The 15306-nt window shown below is 48.0% G+C and overlaps 2 protein-coding genes across 2 annotated transcripts; both read left to right on the forward strand.

The window, feature by feature from the left end:
* The first annotated feature begins 681 nt into the window (after positions 1 to 681).
* On the forward strand, positions 682 to 1525 carry LOC100831876. Its single transcript, XM_010240707.1, has 3 exons — positions 682 to 809; positions 928 to 1085; positions 1227 to 1525. Exons 1-3 carry the CDS (start codon positions 682 to 684, stop codon positions 1523 to 1525), a joined length of 585 nt encoding a protein of 194 aa, XP_010239009.1.
* Positions 1526 to 5999: 4474 nt separating this feature from the next.
* On the forward strand, positions 6000 to 7996 carry LOC100829844 (60S ribosomal protein L5, mitochondrial). The gene is made up of 4 exons (XM_003577209.4): positions 6000 to 6164; positions 6335 to 6411; positions 6567 to 6630; positions 6964 to 7996. Exons 1-4 carry the CDS (start codon positions 6096 to 6098, stop codon positions 7570 to 7572), a joined length of 819 nt encoding a protein of 272 aa, XP_003577257.1. The 5' UTR covers positions 6000 to 6095; the 3' UTR covers positions 7573 to 7996.
* The last annotated feature ends 7310 nt before the right edge of the window (positions 7997 to 15306 follow it).

Below are 15306 nucleotides of genomic sequence, written 5' to 3' on the forward strand. Positions count from 1 at the left end.
TATAATCAGCTAAGAGCATCTCCACTCGTCCTCCCTAAAGGCCCCCCAAAGGCCAAATGGGGGTGCTGGCGCCGAAAAACCCATCCAGTCGTGCCCCCCATTTTGTTTTTTCAGCCGGCGCGGCACAACTTCACATCCGGTGCCCCCGGGCCGAACCCAACCCATGAGGAGGCTGTCAAGGGCGCTGGCTAGGGCGCAAAACCTCTCGGGCTAGCACTGTCAGCGGCACAAGCCAAAACATACCCCATTTTGCCCCTCTCCGCTGGCTTTGGCGACTTCCACCCCCGAATCTCCGCCGGAACCACCCCTCTCACCGGCGACAGTACGCGCAGCCGATAAAAAAAACCCTGTCGCCGCATATATCTTCCAAGGGCCGCCGCAGTTCCAGTTCCACTGTCCGCCGCCGGCCAGTTCCACCCTCGAGTTGGTGCCCACCGCACGGCCACCTTGCTTGGAAAGCGTTCGACGATTTGCCAAGGCCATGGATTCGGACGACGAAGGGATGCTCGCTGTGCTTTTTGACGAGGAAGTCGCTACTGCCGATGATGTTGCCTCCGGCGGCGAAGAGGAGCATCAACTCATCGTCTTGTCGCTGATCTTGGCCTGATCACCCAAGATGCACAGCGGCCAGGAAGGGGAGGATCGAGAAAGGGCCGCCACAAGAGCAAGGCGAGGCAAAGGATGGAAGGCTACTTCATGCTGTACGTCGACTACTTCGCCGATGATCCATTGCACAACGATGTGGTATTTCGGCGCCGTTTCAGAATGTCTCGGAATCTCTTTTTGAAGATCGCCGAGTACCTCCGGGAGTACGACGATTACTTCAAATTGAAGAGGGACGCCGTCGGCACACTTGGTTTCACAACAATTCAGAAATGCACGGTATCCCTCCGGTTGCTTGCTTATGGAATTCCTGCCGATACACAGGGGCGACTACCTCCGCATGGCCGAGTCCAAGGCCATCGATTGCATGTACAGGTTCTATAGGGCAATTGTGGCGGTGTTTCGAGATATGTACTTGAGAACACACACTGCAGAAGACACAGCTCGGATCCTAGAACAGAATGCAGAAAGAGGATTCCCAGGTATGCTTGGCAACATCGACTGTATGTGTCCATTTGCACACCAGGGCATGCATATAATCCACAAAGGATCATGCAGTGTGGTGCTTGGGGCAGTGGCTGATCAGGATCTGTGGATTTGGCATGCCTTCTTCGGTATGGCAGGATCGCACAATGACATCAATGTGCTGCAATGCTCGAATGTGTTTGCCAAGCTCGTTGAAGGCACTGCTCCTCCTGTGAACTATGAGATCAATGGCCATGTGTACAACAAGGGATTCTACCTGGCAGATGGCATCTATCCAAGATGGTCGACCTTTGTGAAGACAATCTCAAACGCACCCGCAGGAGGAGCAAGATCTTGGTTTGCGACGCAACAGGAAGCATGTAGGAAGGATGTCGAGCGGGCATTTGGTGTGTTGCAGGCTCGATTTGCCATCGTTTGGTACTCTGCTCTCACCTGATTGAAAGATCGGATGTGGGAGGTCATGACTGCCTGTGTGCTCATGCACAACATGATCATTGAGAGCGAGCGGGAATGTCCGGTGTTTGACACTGAACCATATGAATGGATGGGTCCTCTAGCCAATGTTAATCACCAGGTGCCGGCCGCCTTTGTTGTTTTCCTCGCCCGGCGGCGGGAAATTCGAGATGCTGGTACTCATCATATCCTCAAGATGATCTGGTCGAGAATTTGTGGAGGCTCCGAGAAAACGTCTAGTTCTTCTTTATTTGTTTGATCGAATTTGTTTGAATTGTGATTCAAAACTTATTAAATAATGTGTTTGTTTCAATTTGCAATATTTGTAAATTTTGGTTTGGAGAGCCGTTTGGGGCCGCCGGCTGGGAACCGGTTGGACCTTAAAAACAAAATCTAACCGACGCCCCCCCATACGGCCGAAAAAAGTGGCAGGCCGGATGCCATGTGGGGGGACGGCTGGAGTTGCTCTAATGATAACTAATGCAATTGAGGTACTTATATAATCACTGGAACAACGTGTGAACCGACAGCCTCACAAAGGGATGTCAGACCTGTGATGTCTTGATCATGAAGCATCTGCAATTGCGACTGTATAATAACAATATTGCACATGTATGAGAATATGAGAACACAACTGTCTTCCAAATTCAGGTTGACTGAAACAAACATATGCTATCCTGCAAATAATTCAAACGAAATTGATAGAAATAGGCTGGAAGCAACTTGTTATTAACATTAAAAATGCAGGAATAGAATAATAATTGGGATTTAAATCCTTACACGAAAAAGATAAAAATTAAACTAATAGCTCAATGCCTTCATGCTCTTGGCTCTCGATAAAACAGCAGCACCATAGGGAATCAAGCAGGAAGCAAATATGTCGCTATCAAGCTTTTCTCTTCTCGATCTCAACAATCTAAGATTTTGGCAGCCTGACACTGGCGGAGGATAGCGTCAAGCTCAAGAACAATGGGCCTGCTTCGTGGCTTTTACGCACTGCAGGTGGAGAAATGCGAGGATGGCGACCAGTGTTGTGGCTCCAGCCATGGCGGAGCAAGATGGTTGATGGAGCCAGATCCAGCGGAGCAAGGCGTCATCAAATTGTGAGTCATGGGGGAGTTGAACCCGGAGAGGGACTGACCAGGAAAGGGCTCTACTGTTGCTATCAAGTAAAATTGGGATAGGCAATTGAGAGAGAATGGAAGGGGCTTGATGTGACGTGATCAGAAGTTAGTTTTATAGGCCACAGAGAGAGATCGAGAGTTGATGCCAACGGCCGGCATTCAGGGCGCGTCAGTTGCAAATGAGGATTAAAGAGGGGAGATGGATGATCGGCTGGCTGAGGCCCTGAGGCCCTGTTTGTTTGAGCTTCTGTTTCAGCTTTTGGTGCTTTTAGTAATCTCAAAATCACTTCTCCCGTTTACACATGAAGCTGAGAAATACTTCCGGACGTGCTTTTGGTGCTTCTAGCTAAGAAGCACGTCCGGAACTGCTTCTCAGCTTCATGTGTAAACGGGAGAAATGCTTTTGAGATTGCTAGAAGCACCAAAAACTGAAACAGAAGTCCAAACAAACAGGACCTGAATCGGTTCGTGGAGGTACGGAGATGTTCCAGTGTTTATTTCGTAATAAACGGACAATATGATGGGATTCAAGGCGGCGGCGGTTCATTACCTGATGCGTTCTGCAACATGGGCTAGGAAGACGACAGGTCCAGCTGAGTTGGGGTGGCCAGCACTCGGGCTGGAATGGGCCAGATGGGAGATGGGCCTCGCAGGGAGAAGAAAAGAGGCATTGTGCTACCGAAGTCGGCCCATAGCACGGGAGAGCTAGACAAACATGCGTTGTGGGAAAGCTTTGACGTGGATGGGATTAGAAGATGGGATGCTGACGTGGACAGGTTGCATGTGCAGCTTGCTAAATTAACTACACTAAGTGGGTTTTAATTTTATAGAGTTTATAAATATACATGGAGCTGCATGCGAGCATAATGTAGAGTTCGTAAGAGCATCTCCAGCCGTCCCGCCCATATGGCGTCCGGCCTGCCATTTTTTCGGGCCATATGGGGGAGCGCTGACGCAAAAAATAATTTGGGGGCCGGCCGCATCCCGGTCGCGCCCCCGATACTAAATATCGGCATCGTTTAAAATTCAATGAAGTTGGTGAAATTTATTCAAATTAGGTGACATTACATAAAGTCCGGTGACATTTCATTGAAATTTGTGACAATTTACAAAATATAAAAAAACTAAAATAAAACCCTAGTCATCTAGGCGTGGTCGATCCAGGAGGCGCTACTCCTGCTGGAGTCGAAGTCGAAACCGCTGTCGTCGTCGTCGTCGAGGACGGTGACGCCCGGCTCCAGCTTCACTGGCGTCTCCTCCTTCGCCACCTCGAAGTCTAGCCACGCTTGGACTTCTTCCTCGGAGACGGTGTAGCCGAGGAGGCAGCGCTGCTCTGCCTCCTCCCGGCTGGCGCGCTGACCCGGAAATTCTTTTCGGTCGTCGTCGCCACGGTGTTGTCAGGTGGCGGCCTCGTAGTCGACCGGAGGCACCCATTCCGGCTCCGTCTTAGGCCGGACTAGCCGGAGGGGGCCGCGCGGCAGCAATGCTACCTGCCGCGCCTGCGAGAAGGAGGCCGTGCGCGTCGGCCGAGGAAGAGGAAGAGGAGACGGAGCCACCGCCCAGGTAGCGGTGGCGTCCGGCCTGCGCAGGTGGAGGAGGCGCCCCGGCTTCGAGCCTCGACTCATTGCCGACGGTGATGTGGGCCAGGACGGCATCAAGGGACCGCCCGGGCTGCTGTCAGAAGGCGCGCCGGCCCTCGATGTTGTTCCGCACCGTCTGGTGCGGAAGGTCGTGGACGAGCCGCCTCTACTCCTCCTCGAAGAAGGGCGTTTAGGCGGTGCCGGTGTGGCGGTCCGACTCCGGCATCGCCTGCTCCTCTAGCGTGAGATGGTGGAAGTAGTGCGTTCGCGGCTGCGCGCTCCCTGCGATGGCGACGGCACGGGCCTGCCGCCCAGGCTGAGCACCCAGTTGTGGGCCAGGCGGCAGTCCGGCGACGCGGGGTAGCCAACCCGCGCCAAGGCCTCGGCCTCCTCAAGGCGGAGCCACTGGCGATTCACCCAAGGGTTGTCGGCGGCCATGGCTTGGTGAGGAGGAGAGTTGGGAGGCGAGAGGAGCAGAAGCTAGGACGAGGCGAGGCAAGGCGAGGAGGAGAAGGGCGACGAGAAGAATAGCGAGCTCTCTAGGCTGGCGATGGCTTTCATGGGCACCGAAGTAACCCACTGGGGGTGTGAACGCGGCGAGAAACGGCGTTGGGAATGTGCGGGGGCTTGGAAGCCGACGGGACTGGACGGCGGTTTGACCCAACGACCGCCATAATTCTCCTCGGAAGCCGAGCGAAGCCGGTGATATCACAAAGTGTACGACAAAGTGCAAGACTTCTAGAATATAATGCATCATCTCAACGTTAGTTATTTTTTTACTTTTTAAAATTCTACAAAAAACTAAAAGTTAAAAATCAAAAGTTCAAACATTAAAAGCTTCAAACCAAAAAAATAATATTAAAGTTAGAAGTTAAAAAAGGAAAAGCTAAAAAATTAAAAGTAAAAGGGGAGAATTAAAAGCTGGACAAGAAACGCAAAAATATTTTTTTTGTCCCGACAACACATTTTAGCTGCGGGAATTAGTCCACCTGTTTTGATTTTGGCGGTCATCCACCAACTAGCCCCGCCTCATAACCTGGAGATGGTTGTACGGCTCACACTCATTCCAGTTTTTGGTTGTGCATGTTATTTGGATCATAAATTTAAGAGAAAGAATATTTGTGATCTCCTAGTTGATGTCAAAGTCTAAAATGGTCATTAGACTCAAGTCGATGCATTTGGTCTTTTAATTGGCAAAACCGAATAATTTTTGTCTCTCTCTCAGATTCAAACGGTTTCGGCCGGTTTTGACTCCACGTGCCACGGTTTCGTCCAAAAAAATATCTGTCACGATGGCATCAGTTTTTTCTCCCACATTCGTAATCGTATACATTTAATCACTCAAATGTGCATCATGGCATCCCACGTGAAAAAAATCAGGGATCACACCGGACATTTTAGCTGTAAGTTTAGAATGTCAAATGCACAGTTTACAAGTTTATGGGTCGACTGAACTATTCCCACTTCCACCTGCAGGATCTACGATTTTCTCTAAGAAAGCTGATGTGACGTGATGCTTTTCAAAAAAATAAAATTTGAGCAGAACTTCGCATTTTGTTTAATCGATCATAGACGTAAAAAGACAAGACGCAGAACATAGACGTAAGGTACCCTTCTGTTTTTTTAGAGGAACCCTTCGGTTTTTTCCTAGGAAAAAAAAAGGGTAATATTCCTGGGACTGGGCCGCCGTCTTCGTTGGGCCGGATTCTTCAAATCAACAAGAGCCTTTACACACGCGAGATCCACCAAGGACTCCTCCCCCCATTCCACCCTCGTCCCCGAACCCACAGACCGCCGCCGCCGCCGCCGGAAAGCTCAAGCGCCAGCCAGCCAGCCAGCAGCAGCAGCCATGGCGCTCGGATCTCTCCTCGGTGCGTCCAGGTCCAGCCGCGCCCTCGCCGCAGCCACCATCACTCAGGTCAGCCGCCCCCCTTCCCATATCTTTTCTCGGGCCCCCTTCTTGCACAAGAGAGAATCAGGAGGACACCGATCTCTACTGCAATACAAGATCTTTGAACTGATCTGATGTATTTCATGTATGTGTGTAATGGATTTTGACCTGCGGCGTGGTCTGGTGGTGGTGCTCAGGCTTCCAGGGCGTACCAGCACGCCGCCGCCATGTCTCCTCTGCTCTCCAGGCTTGGACCTGTCGCTCGTGCCTTCAGGTACACTGTTGTTACCATGACATCATCTGAAGTTTGTGATGGTTGTAAAATCAGCAGTCTCCATATGCCCCAGCTTGCCTCTTGCTTGTGGTGGAGAGTGTTCAAGAATTGTGTTTGTGTGCTTATGTTGTGTTTGTGTTTGTGTGTGTGTGCAGCTCAAGGCCTGGAGCAGCAGATGTCGTTGATTCAGGTTCAGGTGTCTCCTTCATGGAAGTGCAGGTGCACTATTCTATCCTCCCTGCCCCATAATGGCTCTGAAATGAAATATATCATGTTCTGCTAATTGTGTGTGAGTGTATCAGTTTGTGGATGAATAGCACTGTCATCCTGTCATTAGTTTTTTCTGCTAATTGTGTGTGAGTGTATCCATTTGTGGATGAATAGCAATGTCATCTTGTCACTAGTTTCGTAAGGCTGTCACTGTACTTTGTATGTAGTTAATCGCGGTGATGTTCAATTGATCAGATGATTCAATTATGACAACTTTGATTAGTAGTGGATTAGTTGTGGTGCCGCTGGTAGAAATGTCTGGTAAATGATTTGTTTTTGCAGACACCACGGCGGGTGGGTAACAAGGCCAAGGGCGCGAAAAGCGGAAAAGCCATGATGTTCCCGCTCCATTTTCATTACGAAGATGTACTGCGTCAGGATCTGCTGCTCAAACTGAATCACACTAATATTATGGAAGTCCCTGGATTGTTTGAGATCAGATTGGTACCAAAATCTACCTCTGATGTCAAAATCCAATTTGGGAAACTGGCCATGGAGATCCTGTGCGGTCAGAGATGCATACAGGCAGAGTTGCCACCCCATCTGAAAGCAGGAAAATCACGGTCCAATGCTTTTCTGGGGTCCCAGAAAGACGCTACATCCCTAAGACAAAGCATCATCCGAGGGCATGGAATGTACAATTTTCTGGTCAGGGTCTTGACAGTAATGTCTATGTTGGATTCTCAGGTATCAATAGAACAGGGAAACTGCATCAAGTTCTTCATGGCAACGGAGTTTTGTGAGTTCTCCCCAGAAATAGAAGATCATTTCGAGATCTTTGAGAATATTGGAGGGTTCAATGTGACTATTGTCACGTCAGCAAGTTCAAAAGAGGAGACTTCGCTACTGTGGAGCGGCTTTTTGCTTAAAGATGAAGGGGATATTAACTAAGATGCTGGAGATGAAGCAATGAGATCACCAGCGTCGCGGCTAAATATGAACTGAGACAAAAGTTTTATCGTTTTTGTGATCTGATCTTTTCCCAGGACAAGCATTACAACATGCCAAGAAGAAAACAGAAGTTTGGGGCTGTAGTCGGAGGCTAGTCGGCTTTACTTTTGCTGCACTAGTGGTCAGTTAGCTGTGAAGTTCTCAAGTATGCTATGATTCTGGATATCAACTGGTTCTTACCTGAAGCTAGCTAATATTTGTCTTGTGTTTGAAGTTTAGATCATTCATAATGATAACTAGATTCCCTGAGAAGATGTATTCCTCTTGTTGTTTTTCTTGTGGATGAGCATACGGTTGTAAGTTACTCAAAGTGAATTAATTCAGGAGAGCAAAGCACCAGACCTGGTATTTAGTTTTTACTTTATTTGGTGATTTACTCTTATGAAATTATGGACTTTAAATTGTTTGTTTCTTGGAATAATGTGTACTAAAAAGGAGGGCCGAATGAGTAGCAAAAAGGAAAAAATTGAAAGTCTGATGGCATTAGTTATGTTAGAATTAATTAAGGACCGAACTACTGGGCAACGGGTGCACCATATTTTAACGTGCGGCGCCCGTTAAGGTGGAGGGCAACCCGTTAAGCGCGCGAGCGGGTGGTTACCTGCGGGCGCGGGCGCGATCGGTGTGCGCGGGAGCGAGCAGGAAAAAGCGTTACCACGCGCTGGGCCGGCAGAGGCATGTGGCCCACCCATACCGAAAAAAGATCCGGTCAAAACACGTACAACCTTCCCCACGTATCGATCAGGCCATCTTCTGTCACAAGACAGCACGTGCAGACGCAGAAAAAAAAAAACCCTGTACATTAACCCCTAGATTTTCCATGGCAAAAATTGCAGAGCAAGAAAGAACCAATATAGACCACAACTATTTACAACCCTGCATCACACATCAGTACATCACCCCCTCACATGGATCAGTACACATACGATAAAACCAGGTTAATTGTTTTAACTTATCATGTTAATTGCTACTCCTTCGTTTGATATTTTTTGTCGAAATATTACATGTATCCAGATGCTTTTTAGAATTCATTTTTGGACAAATTTGAGACAAGAATATGAAACGGAGGTAGTACTACTTACTAGGTCAAATGTTTCTACTTATTAGGTCAAATGTTCTTGCTTAACAAGTTAAGGGTGCTTACTCATTAGGTCAAATGTTCGAACTTATCAAGTTAATCGTGACTACTTATCAGGTTAATTGCCCTACTTATAAGGTTAGTTGTTCCTGCCTACCGGATTAAATGCGCATGCTTACCAGGTTAACCGTACATGCTTATCAGGTTAACCGTTATTACTTACCAGATTAAATGCGCATATTTATTATATTAATCGTTCCCACTTAACAGGTTAAATGCACATATTGACCAGGTTAACTGTTCTTGCTTATCAGGTTAATTGTGTATACTTACCGGGTTAATTGTACACGCTTACCAGATTATTTACGTCTAGGTTGTTAATTTGTCCATCGATCTTAAATACTTACATTTGCCGGTTATTAATATGTCCATCGATCTTAAATCCCTATGTTTAATCCGGTCGACAAGAGCAAGAACTGAGAGAAAAAATATGTGTATTTCATAGGACGAAGGTCCATTACATCCACGACCAAAAGCGCAAACAACACAACAACTCTAGGCATACCTTGTTAAGTGGTAGCGCCGCCGCTACAATGAACACCATGCTTCTCCTTTACCATGTGCATCTCTCTAATTAGCTTGATTGACAACAGAACATATATGTATTAACGCCATATGTAAAATCAGTCCATTTGACTTTGGCCCACGTTGGTTAGATTTTCTTCCTTCTAAAACAACAAGTATTTCTAGACATGGCTATACCATGACTGATTATCCGCACATGCATATCCACACATACTTTCACGTTGACAATGTCTACTTACCAGATTAATTACGGATACTTATCTGGTCAATTGTGCTTATTTACCGAGTTAATTGGGGATGCTTACCAGGTTAATCGGGATCCTTACCCAGTTAATTGTGTGTACTTACCAAATTAATTGGAGATACCTACCAGGTTAATTATGCCTACTTACCAAGTTAATTGGGGATACTTATCAGGTCAACTGTGCCTACTTACCTGATTGGATTAATCGTGCATACTTACCAGGTTGCAAGGAAATAGTTACCAGGGTAACTGTGCCTGCTTACCGAATTAACCGTGCATACTTATTACCACGTTAATTACGGATACTTACGGTGTTAATTGTGCATACTTATCAGGTTAACTTGCATGCTTACCATGTTAATTTAGAAAACTTAACGGGTTAACCGTGCCCACTTGTCAGGTCAAACGACATAGAACAAATCGAGTTATAATTGTTGGCATGAGACGAGTTCACTTGATGGAACATGGATGCTAACAAATACTCGCCTTAATGCCCAAACGCACGAGTAAACACACTTCATGGAACAAAACACTCGAATGAAAGCATGTAGTAAAATCACATTGGCTTATATAGTGGACCATGTGGCATATAGAGAGAACCATAGACTTGAAGATATCGGAACACAGTAGAACGTCAAATATATGGTATTGAAGATATCGGAACACAGTAGGACCGATAGATATATGGTATCAGAAGGCCCGGCGCAGGTGAAAGTGATGTGGCATCATCGTAGGCATAGTTGTAGTGCATAAGCTCTTGAACGCCTTTGAGTAGCTCGTCGGTCCCGCATGTCATCGGCGTGTCGTACTCACCGCTGCAGCAGTACCTCGCGTTACCATAGGCGTTGCACGCCCTCTTGCGCACGCGTGCGCAGCTGCATAGGTGATGCCGGAGGCGAGGGAGAAACCGGACTGGGCCTGTGGCAGTGAGGCGGCGCCGTTCAGAGCGCGCCCAGAAGAACGACAGCAGTCAGCAAGGCAGCGCGCAAGGGTCCGAGGGCGACCCTGGCCAAGCTGCGCCAGGGGCCTTTCGCGGCCGCCTCGCTCGCCGCCGTTGCCGCTGCACTTCGTGGCTGCCCCTTCGCTGCCGCCGCCGCCCTTCGCGGCCGCCGCCCCGAGAGCCCCATGCTGCCGCTGCCGCCACGGCTCTTCGCAGCCGCACCGCCTTGCCCTTCGCGGCTGCCCCACGCCACCGCCACCGCCACGGCTCTTCGCAGCCGTGCCGCCCCAGCCCTTCGCGGCTGCCGCCCCGCGCGCCCCACGCTGCCGCCGCCGCCGCCCTTCGAGGCCGCCGCCCCGCGCGCCCCACGCCGCCTCCGCTCTTCGCGTCCACCCCGCGCGCCGCCGCTCCCCGAGTCCCACCTCCCGCGCCACCGACAGGATGAGGAGAGAGGAGATCGCGGGGAGAAAGGAACGTGGGAGGAGAATCGGGCGTTGCCGCGTGGTGTGCCGTTGCTCGATGTAGTTGCACCAATCTCGGAGCGCGCCGCACGATTAGGCAATGCTGGGCACGTTCTCGCATTAGATTGTCCGATTAATTAATACCCATACATACACGTACTGCTATTCTTAATTCGAACTCCAATCTATATCTCTATAAAATTCATCACCACTAAAATGCATTAATTGTTTGCAAGCTCAAACCTGGTGCTTCCACATCATCCCAATTGTTCTTATCCATCGGATGTTAAATCTATGGTCATTAGTTTACACGTGCAGCAACAGATAATCCTCGCTAACTTTTTTTCTAAGCAATTAAAGTTTAATGTCCACTACATCTAATTAAGTTGCCTTCTCACCGGGCCACTTCACCCTCCCTCTGATGCAGCATTGACTATCATGCACTAACTGAAGATTCCAGACGGGTGCCTTAATTTCTAAGTTTTTATCATGCATGCAGTAACTGAAGCTTGAAGACTCATAATTTTGCATGGGTGTTTCCTCTTTTCCTATCCTCATCGAGCCAGCACATTAAACAGTCAATCCCTTCGATTGATTTTTGTGGGGACCCCGGTCCGATGACCAAGACATCCTATTATGCTTACATGCAGTGGTCTCATGATCAGTAGGCACTGTGCACAACGAACTGAATAACATATCATCCATGCATTACCGAACTTTAAGTCTTACAATATTAGGGCCATTATGGCCAGTCTTACACAAATGCCTCAAAGGTTGAACATTGAATAAACTGCAGCGGAAAGATAACTTCGTGGACCCGACAGTATGACAAGCCCACAGGCAACCGACAGGGGTTAATGTTCTAGTTCTCGTAATCTTCGTTGTTGTTGAAATTCGGGTCTTCTTCCACATCACGCCACATGACAAGACAGGTGAGTATTTTGAATGCACTCGCAAGCATCACAGGGGTGTTACCAGATATACATGACATGCTTAGTACAAAGGAGTGGCTCTAGTCTAAGGTTCATTATTCGCATAGAGCCAATTTTACTTTGCAATACCATAAGTAAGTAGTAAAAGCAGTAAAATGAGCATTTATAAAAATGATAATTGTAGTACAATAAGTAATAACATATCTTGATCATGCAACTGCATGATCCCATAATATCTCCATTCTCCATTTGGCTACAACCAAAAATATTCTCCATCTTTTCCATCCCAATAGAACACACCCATGTGGTCCATTATTAATAAAACCTTTGGTAAACCATTTGAAAACAAGTCTAACAATGTGTGCCCTGATCAAGTTTGTCCATGACCGACGACATGGCTATTCGAATAGCTTTTTTTCCCTTGTTGCCACGGCCGAGTGATTGCACTTTCTAAAGCATAGCAACAGGGATATCACAACGAAGCGTTTCACTTATTTAGTCCCAATGGCGAACCTGCTAGATGACCCCTTCTCTACAGTGAAGGTAAACCCCAACACCGAGAACTCTGCGCTACAACGCTCTCGCTAGTTGGACGTAAACCTGACGCAACTAGGTAGAGAAAGACCACCTTTGTGTAGAGGGTCATACCATCCCCCGTAGCCTCACCAAGAAGTAAACCCTTCTTGCACTCTTCCAACGCCTACAGGTCCAACCATTGATCCTAAACAAGTTACTATGCCAAGCCATTCCCATAAAAGGCATGGGGTAAAACTCCATCACTTTATTAGGCTACAACCTAATACTCAAAAACATAATAAGCTTCAACTTAATATCCAAAAATGGCATTAAGCATCAACTTAATAACCCATCACCAATTTTCTTAACTAGCTCAACTAGTCTCCAAACACCAACTTGAAATTTCTCCTACTCGGATCCAAAACTTCTCCATGTTTGCTTTTACTTTTTCACCAAAGTACTTTTTCATAAACCTTCTTTGGGCAATACATGTCTCCCAAAGGTTTTGAAAATCTTCCCAAAAATAGTTGAAGTGTGTGTTAAGCTTCATGCACTAGCCAACGCAACCAAAAGACCGATCTGATGGAAAGAGCTAGGCAATCCACTTTAACACCCCTCACCCCTCACGTGTGACGGTGAAGAAAAGTTAACACATGTAAATTCAGAGGTATAGTGGCTCAAGAGGCCAATACATGGAAGAGGGGGGGGGGGTGTAACATCAATTTTTAAGATAAATTGTGAAATCCAGAACTTGAACTTGAGACCTTTGACTCTGGTACCATGTCAAGCTTCATGCGCTAGCCAACGCAACCAAAAGTCCGATCTGATGGAAAGAGCTAGGCAATCCATTTATACACTTTAACAGTGTGGTACAACAACTATCATTCACGTTTTGCTATAGCGGTGCTATTTATGTATATAGGTAGACCTAATATAAGACCATTGGATGTACCAACAGTAGGTATATGACCTAGAGGTGATATTGGAGGTGTTATAAACTATTCAAAGGAGTGACTCATTCAAATGGGACAATAACTAATTCTATACCCAAAATAACATTTGATATCAACATACACATGCACATGCATATTTATTAAAACAAAGTAGGTATAATGCAAATGTGGGATTTAACATGATCAAGGGGATGCTTGCCTGGCTCGTTGAAGTCTTGGTGCTGCTCGGGGTCTTCGACGAAATCCTCGTACACGTGTTTTTCTACTCGTTCGCAAAAGAATCGAATAAGCAAATAAATAACAGTGAAATTCATAAAAGCTAAAAATTATGACAAAAGAGCTATTGGATATAGTTTTCAATTTGATGAATTTAGAAATTTGTTTCACTCGATTTGGAGTTACGGTTTAAAAGTTAGGGACATTTGTTTGTTAACAGAACGTAATGAACATTCACTGCTTAACTTTTGGCAAATGATTCTGATAAGCCGGCCGATCCACGCGCCCGCGTCCGCCACGTGCCAGGCCATCTGATCGCGACGATGCTAAGCGCGACCGCGCTGCGTGTCAAAAAAAAGCGCGCCTGAAAACCGCACAGTGTACCGGGCTGGGCCTGGCCTTCATTTTTCTGCCCCAAACCCGGCCCGAAAGCCTGAAAAAGTCTTAAATGGCTTAAATTGAGTAATATTTTTAGAAAAAATAGGTATAAAAATACATTTATTTATTCTGAAAATAATTATTTTAATGCTTAAATGGCCTATTTTTGGGGTTTCGGGCCGGGCTCGGGTTTCAGTTTTGACCGTCGGGCTTTTATGAAGCTCGGCTTGAACCCGGCCTAGCCCGGGTTTGTCCAGGTATGTTGCCGACCGGGAGAGTCGCTCCTGCCACAGGCCGCATCGCGGGCGTTTCCTCCCGCTGCCAACGTGCCAAGCATCTTTGCTGGCAGGAGCCGCTGGCCCCAACGCGCACCACTGTCCGGGGCCGCCATGACGACCTTGCCGCCTGCCGCGATCGTCGCCTGTCGTCGCTGCGACCTGCTGCGAAATCTGCCGTCGCGGGAGAAGAAGAGGCAATACAATTTTGGTTTTTTGAATTTTTTGACTTTATAAATGGTATTCTTATGTGTTACAAGTATGTATTTTTCGCGAACTTTGGGTGTCCGTCAGGGCATAAAATCCTCCGATCTGCCGTCTGTAGAGCCGTTAGATGAGCGCCTCATACCGTCTCCTTCCAATCACCCACGTGAATCCCTCCCCGTAACACAACTCCCCTTCGTAGCATCGGCGGAAGACCTCGCACCACCACCACCTCCCCCTCGTAGCATCAGTGGACTAGACTCACAGCATCGACGCATCCCCTCTCGCAGGACCCTGCCTCTTCCTTGCAGCACTGGCGGGCCCCCTCGTAGCACCACCATCAACCCCTCGCCGCACCGACGCCTTGGAGTCGCAACGCGTTTTGTCCTACTTGCAGCAGCGACGACCACGGCTCGTAGCATCGTCGGCCCTTGCTTGCAACATCGCCGACGAATGCTCGCAACACCGCCATGGCGGCCGGAGCTTACGGCTGCCACCGCTCGCAACACCGATGTCATGTACATCCTCGCCGCACCCATGAGCATCGCATGCAGCGTCGCTGGCGCCCTTCCTTGCAGCACCGTCATCACCGCCACCTACTTGCAGCAACCACGACCATCGCTTGCAGCATCATCACTGACCATCTCTTGCAGCACCGCTACAAGGGCCATGGCAGCTGGAGATTCCTTGCGGCCACCGCAAAACCACTGCTCATAGCATCAATGGCCCAGCCTTGCAACGCCCATGCCCACCGCACGCAGCATCGTCCCTGCTGCCACCTGCTTGCAGCAGCGACGACCACCGCTCGTAGCCACCATGGGAGTCACCAACACGGGAGAAGAAGTAGTGCATTTTGATTTTTCGATGTCGCAAATGATGTTTTTATAGGCTA

This window comes from Brachypodium distachyon, chromosome 4 (genome assembly GCF_000005505.3).
Source record: "Brachypodium distachyon strain Bd21 chromosome 4, Brachypodium_distachyon_v3.0, whole genome shotgun sequence".
Classification (NCBI taxonomy): domain Eukaryota; kingdom Viridiplantae; phylum Streptophyta; class Magnoliopsida; order Poales; family Poaceae; genus Brachypodium; species Brachypodium distachyon.